At 41.3% G+C, this 9605-nt stretch overlaps 1 gene segment (V, D, J or C); it reads left to right on the top strand.

The window, feature by feature from the left end:
- Positions 1–7200: 7200 nt before the first annotated feature.
- LOC125081656 (probable non-functional immunoglobulin lambda variable 11-55) lies at positions 7201–7688 on the top strand. The segment is given in 2 exon segments: positions 7201–7249; positions 7365–7688. Coding segments are annotated over 2 exon segments (351 nt in total).
- The last annotated feature ends 1917 nt before the right edge of the window (positions 7689–9605 follow it).

Genomic DNA, 9605 nt, shown 5'->3' with positions numbered 1-9605 from the left:
GGGCATCTCTGAGCTGACAGCATCCTGAGCAATGATTGGTTCATTCTTCTCCTTCTTCCTCTTCTTCGTGTTACTTCCATCTCTCCTTATTCTTCCTTCTTCTTCTCCTCATCCTTCTCCACCTCCTCTGCCTTCTTCTTCTTCTTTTAATATTTATTTATTTATTTGAGAGGGAAAGAGTGAGAAGGGGGGTAAAGGGAGAGGGAGAGAGAGAATCATCAAGCTAACTTCCCACTGAAAATGGAGACCAATAGGGGACTGATCTGACAAACCTGAAATCAGGGTCTGAGCCAAAATCAAGAGTGAGACGCCTAACTGACTGAGAATCTCAGGTACCACAGTGACTGGACCAATCTTCTTACAGGTTCTCTGTCTCTGTCCAGTTTCCTCATTCACTCAGATATTCATTCCACCACATTCTTCAGGTTCCTTAGACAGTTCCCCTCTGGAGGGGCAGGGACTATGTGCTGGGACCCTGCAATGAATTAGACAGCTCCTTTCTTAGATCGTTTCTCTCTGCATTAGTTCTTCCATACTTCTAATCATCCTTGTTTCACCTTCTCCCCACTCCAAGTCATCCCAAAACTTTGATATCCTTTCCAAAAGAGTAATTGACTCTGTTACACCTGTAATTCTCACAGGATGGGCAGGACATCCAACCTTCATCTGGGAATCCTTGAGGAACTTCTCTCCCCTTTTGTGAACAGTCTGAGGCATAGCTTTCCCTGGACCATGTTCTTCTCTATCCCTTCTGAGAATTTGTTCCTTATTTCTGTTTCCACCTTCCCCTTCTCATATCTACCATTGTCCATGACCAGAAGCAGAAATGGAATAATTATGTGGAATAAATGTTTGGTCATAGTCAACTACCCCATACATAGAAGATGTATCATCACATGGGAACCAATGTTCCAGTGAAGATCCATGTTTCCCCCTGAGTGTCCTCATTCAGGTCCTTCCTCATATGGAGAGTTGAGTGGTGGGCCAGGCCCAAACATCATGGGGAGGACTCATGATCTTTGGCAACATCCTCAAGTAATGATTCACTTAAATAATCTCCAGCCCCTCAACATGAATTAACCACTAGCAAGCATCCCTGAACTTTTGTCATGTGCATGTCATATCTTACTGATAACTATTTATTTTAATTTTAAGATTTTATTTATTTATTTGGCAGATGGAGATCAAAAGTAGGCAGAGAGGCAGGCAGAGAGAGGGGGGGAACCAGGCTCCCCCCCGAGCAGAGAGACAGACTTGAGGCTTGATCCCAGGACCCTGGGATCATGACCTGAGCCAAAGGCAGAGGCTTTAACCCACTGAGCCACCCAGGCGCTTCTATATATATTTTTAATATTGGCCAAAATAGTGATATTTTATTTGAAAATGATGCAATTGATGAATATCTGATGATACTGTAGAGCATAAATACCCAGTGGATTGTGTTACTTGTAAATACATAACTGAGAAAGTCTCAGTAATGGAACATTTAAATCAATAAAATGAAAGTAAAATTATCTCTGGATAATTTACAATAGAATGTTACAGGCTTCTAACTGCATAGTTCCACTGTAAATATAAAATTGAATCAATGGGGTGGAATACATTATTTTCTCCATCTTTATGTAAGCCTCCCATCCAAAGTGGGTGTCAAATCTTGAGAGGTTACCATTAAGTGTCACTGACCTTCTTAAAGAAAGAGGAATCTGGGTCCAGGAGAAAGGTGGTGGCAGATGCTGGAGGCTGAAGGAGGGAGTGGGGAACTGGCCAACCAGCAGAGAGGAGCTGGGTGTGGAGAGGTCCCATGCCCTCTCCCAGGAACCACACCCTTAAGATTCAGAGAGCTGAAGCACAGATCTCCCCTCAGTCCAGACATAACCACTGGGTCAGGAGCACAAAGAAGGTTCTTTCCTGATACTTTCCTAATACTCCCTTACTGGCACCAATCAGAAAATAGGTGGTGCTTCTAAAATATGTATTTCAAAAATAACTACATACGTTCTATTACATATAAATAAATTATTTAACAAACTAGACAATTTAAAAATAACTTTGTTTTTTTCTGTTTATCCGTAAGAATTGGAGGCAGTGAAGGCTCAGTTTAGTTCTTAAACTCATCCTGTGCTCATAATCTACCTATGAGATGGCTCAGTTCATGTTCATGGATGCAAAAATTCCCTCCTGCTTCATTACTTGTCCCTACTCTTCCAAAATAGGGAATGAATTCTTTTATCTCCTTTAAGACATATTGTTTGAGAATCTCCTACAGGAGATCATGTAGTAAATAACCCATAACAATTGTGATTTTCTCTACATCAACAATGAAGAAGCTCAAGAGTGTATGAAAAAGCAATTTCAGTTAAGAAAGCTTAAAAAAGAATAGAACTTTTAGGACTAAACTTAACAATGTAGGCAAAAAACTTGTAAACTGAAAAGTACAAAGGATTGCTGAAAATACTAAAAAGATTTAAATAAGTGAGAGGACCCCACACCCATCAGTTAGATGATTTAATATTGTGAATATATGAACAACACACCCAAATCCATGCCTAATTCAGAATTGTGCTGTCATGACCTTATTGCCCCCGTTTTAAATCCATGATGTCTACAGATCACCCCCTGCTTATTGGAGGGTTTGGAAAAATGTCTGATTTTTGGATCCAGATCTTTTTGGATCCAAAAATCCAGATTTTGGATACTCATCCTCCATGAGACCCACCATTAGGCCATGAGGGTTTTCAGTGTAGAGAGAAGGACAAACCCCTCAATAGAAGAGGGCTCCATTTATAGTAATGCTCTGTGTATACCAATCTTCATCCTAATTAAAATAATAAAAATGGAGATTATATATAATCTGTCAGGTTAAATTTCAAGGAAACTTTGAACCCAGAAAAGTCAGCAGGAGCAGAGCCACTTCTCTGGCAGCATTCTGTTCTCATGACTGAGACTGGCATCATAAGTCCTTGCCGTGCAGTCTCAGGGGACCTCACAGGAGACTCTAAACCCACAGCAATAACAACAATGGTCAAACTGGAAGATGGGTCCATGTCGAATTACTATGATTTGTGAATCCCCTTGGTACTCTGAAAACCTTAAGGCTTTTACTTTGTTCAAGGTGATGGGAGACTGGTTATGACCCCGAGCTCCTGAAAGAAACAAACTCCAAACTCCAGTGATATCCAAACTCCAAAGGTAATCCTGAAATACCTGCTAACATAAGCACCACATGGTGCAACACACCATGTATGTAACCATCCGGAGGTCATTAGTGACCTGGGGGTGTGGAATGCCAGCCAGAAGACCACAGAGGGAACCTCTACATTCTACTGCCCTGGGCAGGGACATCATTTTGATCTCTTTGCAAAAGTCTGTGCATCATTCTAGGGGCTCTGAGAGGTGTGGGAGGGGCTAAGTTACTTGGTGTCCACGCAACTGGTGGTGCTGTGGGGCTGGGCTTGTGAGGACTGGCTTCTGGTTCAAATCAACTAGGGATATACTCTAAGAATTCTTGCACACATGGCAGGAAGTGTCTTCACTGAAGTATGACTGCAGCCCCTGTGACCCTGCAGCTGCATGGGGGCTCAGTTCTGACTCACTCTCTCCTTCCTGCCTCATCCTCCACACCATGGAGTGCTTGCTCCAGCTGGTTTTCAGACAGGGACGGACACAGAAATACCTGAAAAGTTTGCATCATGAAAAAAATATCACCTGCCATGCTAACTGAGTCTAGGGAAAGAGACCCCTGGGTAGGGGAGGGGTTGGGGGTATGCCACCACTGTGGCCTCAGCCAGCAGAACATGGGGGATTCTCTGCCCTGTCCTGATTCCTCTATCACCTCCTCCCTCATAGACAAGGAGTCCCCTTTATGCCTGAAGAGAAAAGATGCTGGGGTGGGGGAGGCATTTGCCCTACTTTGTTCCAAAATGAAGCCCTATTTTTTTCTGTCACCTTATAACTTTCAGCTTTCCTTCCAGGGCCCTGTCAGACCATGCTATCCAAGTCATCTGAGACCTTGTTAGGGGGATGAGGAGAAAAAAGAATATGGTATTTATTATAAATTAAAAGTAAATATTACATATTATAAAATTATCAAATCACATAATTTTCTCCAGTGTATCAAAGGATCTTTTGTTAAACAGACACAAAGTGATTGGGTTGGAACCTTTGTGTGATATAAGTTGAGCTCTCAAACACAGGCATTGAGGAGGGCAAACAGCAACCATGCACATTGTATGAAATAAACAATGTACTAAGAGTTTTGAAATGAATACAAAGTCACAATTTATTCCTATTGTAAGGAACACTGTTTTGACACAGGTGTACATTCCTTAAATGTGTTTCTCAAGAATGTAGGGGAAGTGGACCAGGAACGGTCAGTCAGTGAAGCATCTGCCTTAGGTTCCAGTTATGACCTCAAGGTCCTGGGATCAAACACTGTGTCTGCTTCACCAGGAAGTCTGCCTCTCCTTTTCCTTCTGTATCCCCCCAGCTTGTACATGCACTCTCTCTCTAATAAATAAGTAAACTCTTTTAAACTAAATAATGTAGTCTCTCATTGTTCACCTCCCCTTCCAATTTCCCCCAACTCCCTTCTTCTAACTCCACATGTCCTCCATGCTATTTGTTATGCTCCACAAATAAGTGAAACCATATGATAATTGACTCTCTCTGCTTGACTTATTTCACTCAGCATAATCTCTTCCAGTCCCGTCCATGTTGCTACAAAAGTTGGGTATTCATCCTTTCTGAAGGAGGCATAATACTCCATAGTGTATATGGACCACATCTTCCTTATCCATTCATCCGTTGAAGGGCATCTTTGTTCTTTCCACAGTTTGGCGACCGTGGCCATTGCTGCTATAAACATTGGGGTACTGATGGCCCTTCTTTTCACTACATCTTTATCTTTGGGGTAAATACCCAGTAGTGCAATTGCAGGGTCATAGGGAAGTTCTATTTTTAATTTCCTGAGGAATCTCCACACTGTTCTCCAAAGTGGCTGCACCAACTTGCATTCCCAACAACAGTGGAAGAGGGTTCCCCTTTCTCCACATCTGAAAAACAATCTGAAGGGTTTGAAGAGGTGGGGGGGTGGGAGGTTGGGGGAACCAGGTGGTGGGTATTAGAGAGGGCACGAATTGCATGGAGCACTGGGTGTGGTATAAAAACAATGAATACTGTTATGCTGAAAATAAATTAAAAAGAATGATTAAAAATAGTCCAGAGACAGATACATCATATACACTAACTGATCTTTAGTAAAGGATCAAAGGGAAAAAAATAAAGAAGAGAGAAGAACCACATTGTCCTCTCAATTGATGCAGAAAAAGCATTTGACAAAATCCAGCATCTGTTCCTGATTAAAATGCTTCAAAGTGTAGGGATAGAGGGAACATTCCTGAACTTCATAAAATCTATCTATGAAAGACCCAGAGCAAATATCATCCTCAGTGGGAAAAAGTTTGCAGTCTTCCCGTTGAGATCAGGAACACGACAAGGATTCCCACTCTCACAACTCTTGCTCAACATAGTATTAGAAGTCCTAGCAACAGCAATCAGACAACAAAGAGAAATTAAAGGTATCCAAATTGGCAATGAAGAAGTCAAACTCTCTCTCTTCGCAGATGAAATTATTCTTTATATGGAAAACCCAAAGACTCCACCCCCAAACTACTAGAACTCATACAACAATTCAGAAACGTGGCAGGATACAAAGTCAATGTACAGAAATCAGTGGCTTTCTTAGACACTAACAATGAAAATACAGAAAGGGAAATTAGAGAATCGATTCCATTTACTATAGCACCAAGAACCATAGTATACCTGGGAATAAACCTAACCAAAGAGGTAAAGGATCTGTACTCGAGGAACTACAGAACACTCATGAAAGAAATTGAAGAAGACACAAAAAGATCAAAGACCATTCCATGCTCTTGGATTGGAAGAATAAACTTGGTTAAGATGTCTATACTGCCTAGAACAATCTATACTTTTAATACCATTCCGATCAAAATTCCACCGGTATTCTTCAAAGAGCTGGAGCAAATAATCCTAAAATTTATATGGAATCAGAAGAGACCCCGAATCGCTAAGGAAATGTTTTAAAAAAAATAAAACTGGGGGCATCACGTTACCTGATTTCAAGCTTTACTACAAAGCTGGGATCACCAAGACAGCATGATACTGGCATAAAAACAGACACATAGATCAGTGGAACAGAGTAGAGAGCCCAGATATGGACCCTCAACTCTATGGTCAAATAATCTTCGACAAAACGGGAAAAAATATATAGTGGAAAAAAGAAAGTCTCTTCAATAAATGGTGCTTTGAAAACTGGACAGCTATATGTAGAAGAATGATACTCGACCATTCACTTACACTGTACAAAAAAAAAAAAAAAAAAAAAAACTCAAAATGGATAAAAGATCTCAACGTGAGACAAGAATCCATCAGAATCATAGAGGAGAATATAAGCAGTAACATCTTCAATATCAGCCACAGCAACTTCTTTCAATTTATGTCTCCAAAGGCAAAGGAAACAAAAGTGAACTTTTGGGACTTCATCAAAATCAAAGGCTTCTGCACAGCAAAGGAAACAGTCAACAAAACAAAGAGACAACTCACGGAATGGGAGAAGATATTTGCAAATGACAGTACAGACAAAAGATTGATATCCTGGATCTATAAAGAACTCCTCAAACTCAACACACACAAAACAGACAATCATATCAAAAAATGGGCAGAAGATATGAACAGACACTTCTCCAATGAAGACATACAAATGGCTATCAGACACATGAAAAAATGTTCATCATCACTAGCCATCAGGGAGACTCAAATTAAAACCACATTGAGATACCACCTTACACCAGTTAGAATGGCCAAAATTAGCAAGACAGGAAACAACATGTGTTGGAGAGGATGTGGAGAAAGGGGAACCCTCTTACTCTGTCGGTGGGAATGCAAATTGGTGCAGCCACTTTGGAGAACAGTGTGGAGATTCCTCAAGAAAATAAAAATAGAGCTTCCCTGTGTCCCTGCAATTGCACTACTGGGTATTTACCCCAAAGATACAGATGTAGTGAAAAGAAGGGCCATTTGTACCCCCAATGTTTATAGTCCTCTATGAAGGACTTGGACAGGGGATACAATATGTTAGGGTCATCCCAGCCTCGGCTCTGTGGCCTAAGAAGAAGCTGTGTCACTATGGCCTGGGCCACGGTCCTCCTCTTGGCCCTCTGTCACAGCACAGGTAGGGAAAGTTCCCATCTCAAGAAGGTTGCCCCACAGGATGAGTCAGATCCCTCTGGCTCAGCTCCTCAAACACCCTATCCCTTCTCTTCATCCTGATGTGTCTGTGTTTGCAAGTTCCCTGTCCCAACCTATGCTGATCCAGCTGTCCTCCCTCTCTGCATCTCTGGGATTATCAGCCAGACTCACCTTCACCCTGAGCAGAGACATCCGTGTTGCTGGCAAAAACATGTACTGGTGCCAGCAGAAGCCTGGAAGCCCTCCCCAGTTTTTCCTGCACTACTATTCAGACTCAGATAAGGAGCTGGGACCTGGGGTCCCCAGTCGTGTCTCTGGATCCGAAGATGCCTCCACTAATTTGGCAATTTTGCTCATCTCTGGGCTGCAGCCTGAGGAGGAAGCTGACTATTACTGTGCATAGGTCATAGCAGTGGGAGCAGCTACACATACCCACAATGTCTCAGACAATGAGGAAGTGAGACAAAACCCCATGGACACACAGACCTTGTCTCTGAGCCTCTTTTACTGAGAAACTTCTGAAGGGCTTCCTGGCAGATGTATGCCAGTGTCGCTAAGCACAGTGACAGAAACATTTGAGGGGTGGGGCATAGTCCTGAGGTCATAGGTTCCAAATGGTGACACATGTATTAAAGTGGTTAATCCCTTCACTGGTGACAGCAGTAGAACATATTCCCCGGGGACTAGGGCATGAAATGGGGACCCACTGGAACTCTGTCCTTTCTTTACACACAGACCTCATAGAGCCTATCAAATGTTAAACAAAATGTATATTAATACTAAGAAATATAAACCTCACTAATGCATTTTCCCTTGTTAAATATCTTGAAGAGAAGATGATAATAATCCAGAAGGCAGCACACATCATACTATGTTTTAGGATTCATTACAGATATATGGATATTGTATTTTTAGTTCTTTTAAATTTAAAATAAATTTAAATTTTATTTTATTTTTACATAATCTTGACACCAAGTGCGGAGCCCAGAATTACAGCCCTGAGATCAAGAGCCAGATACCTCAGGTACAGAGCCAACCAAGATCCCGCTATATGCATATTATCAGGACAAAGTGTCATTTAGGCCTTATCCAGCCCCCTGGCTGTGCTGTTTGCCCACAAATGAGAAAATTAATTAAAGAGATGAACTTTCTGAGAGCCTCACCTCTCTGAGATTACACCCCAAATCAGTGTTTGTTTGCCCTTGGGAACTGTCAATGAGCTTAGAGTTAAGAACCCTCATTGTCTGAATGCACTGCTTTTAACCTAGAATTGTCTCTGGGTCCATTACATAAAAAGCTCTGGCAGCTCAGCTCAAGGGTGCTCTCACTTCCTGTGTTTGCTGTTGTTGTAGTTGTTGTTGTTGTTGTTGTTGAGTGTGTGTGTGTGTGTGTGTGTGTGTGTGTGTGTGTGTGTGTATTTTCTGATTCATTTTAGAGGCAAAAAAACCATCCCTTGGAGCTACAAAATTCCCAGGGCCTCTCCAATGGGCAGTAAACGATACCTGTAAAATAAAAGTTGAAAATATAATGCTTTGGCCCATTTTGCATCACAAATTGTTTCTTGGAGATATGCATCCCTTTGAAAGTTCCCAATTCAATTTGGTAATGCTAGAAGCTTCCACCAAGATTAAGTCAGGAGGATATACTTTCAATAGTTGCCAAAATTCTCATTTAAATATTCCTCTGTGTGTAACCCATGGAAGGAAGTCACAATGTGGGGATCAACATCCCAGGTTTAGACCATTGTCTAAAGGACACTAACTTCCTGTGTGTACCAAGTCAATCTTCATTATTTCAACATTTGGTCTTTATTTTCTTTAAAAACACATTGGTGAGGGGTATTAAGGAGGACAGATATTGCAATGAGCACTGGATGTTGCATGCAAACAATGAATCATGGAACACTACATCAAAAACTAATGAAGTACTGCATGGTGATTAATATAATATTAAATATATATAAATAAACAAACAAATAAATTAAAATTTTGAAAAATAAAACATTTCATGTCTTTGTGGATTTCCAGTGCACAAATGAAAATTAGGGATTCCATATTTATGTTTTATTTCTGTACCATTGTGGAAAATTAGTAGACAGTCTTTATATTTTGGGGGCATTTTCATTTCCAGTGCACTACATATATAGGAATGTTTGCATTCTCTAATTAAAGTCTTTTCACGCAACTATTTGTAATCCATGTATCTTCCTTAGTGAATGTTGTTTGGATTAAAAAAGAGAAATAGTGGGGCGCCTGGGTGGCTCAGTGGGTTGACCCGCTGCCTTCGGCTCAGGTCATGATCCCAGGTCCTGGGTTCGAGCCCCGCATCGGGCTCTCTGC

This window comes from Lutra lutra, chromosome 12 (genome assembly GCF_902655055.1).
Source record: "Lutra lutra chromosome 12, mLutLut1.2, whole genome shotgun sequence".
In the NCBI taxonomy this organism is placed as follows: domain Eukaryota; kingdom Metazoa; phylum Chordata; class Mammalia; order Carnivora; family Mustelidae; genus Lutra; species Lutra lutra.
The sequence above is the reverse complement of the archived record's forward strand: the minus strand, read 5'-3'. Positions and strand labels throughout refer to the sequence as shown.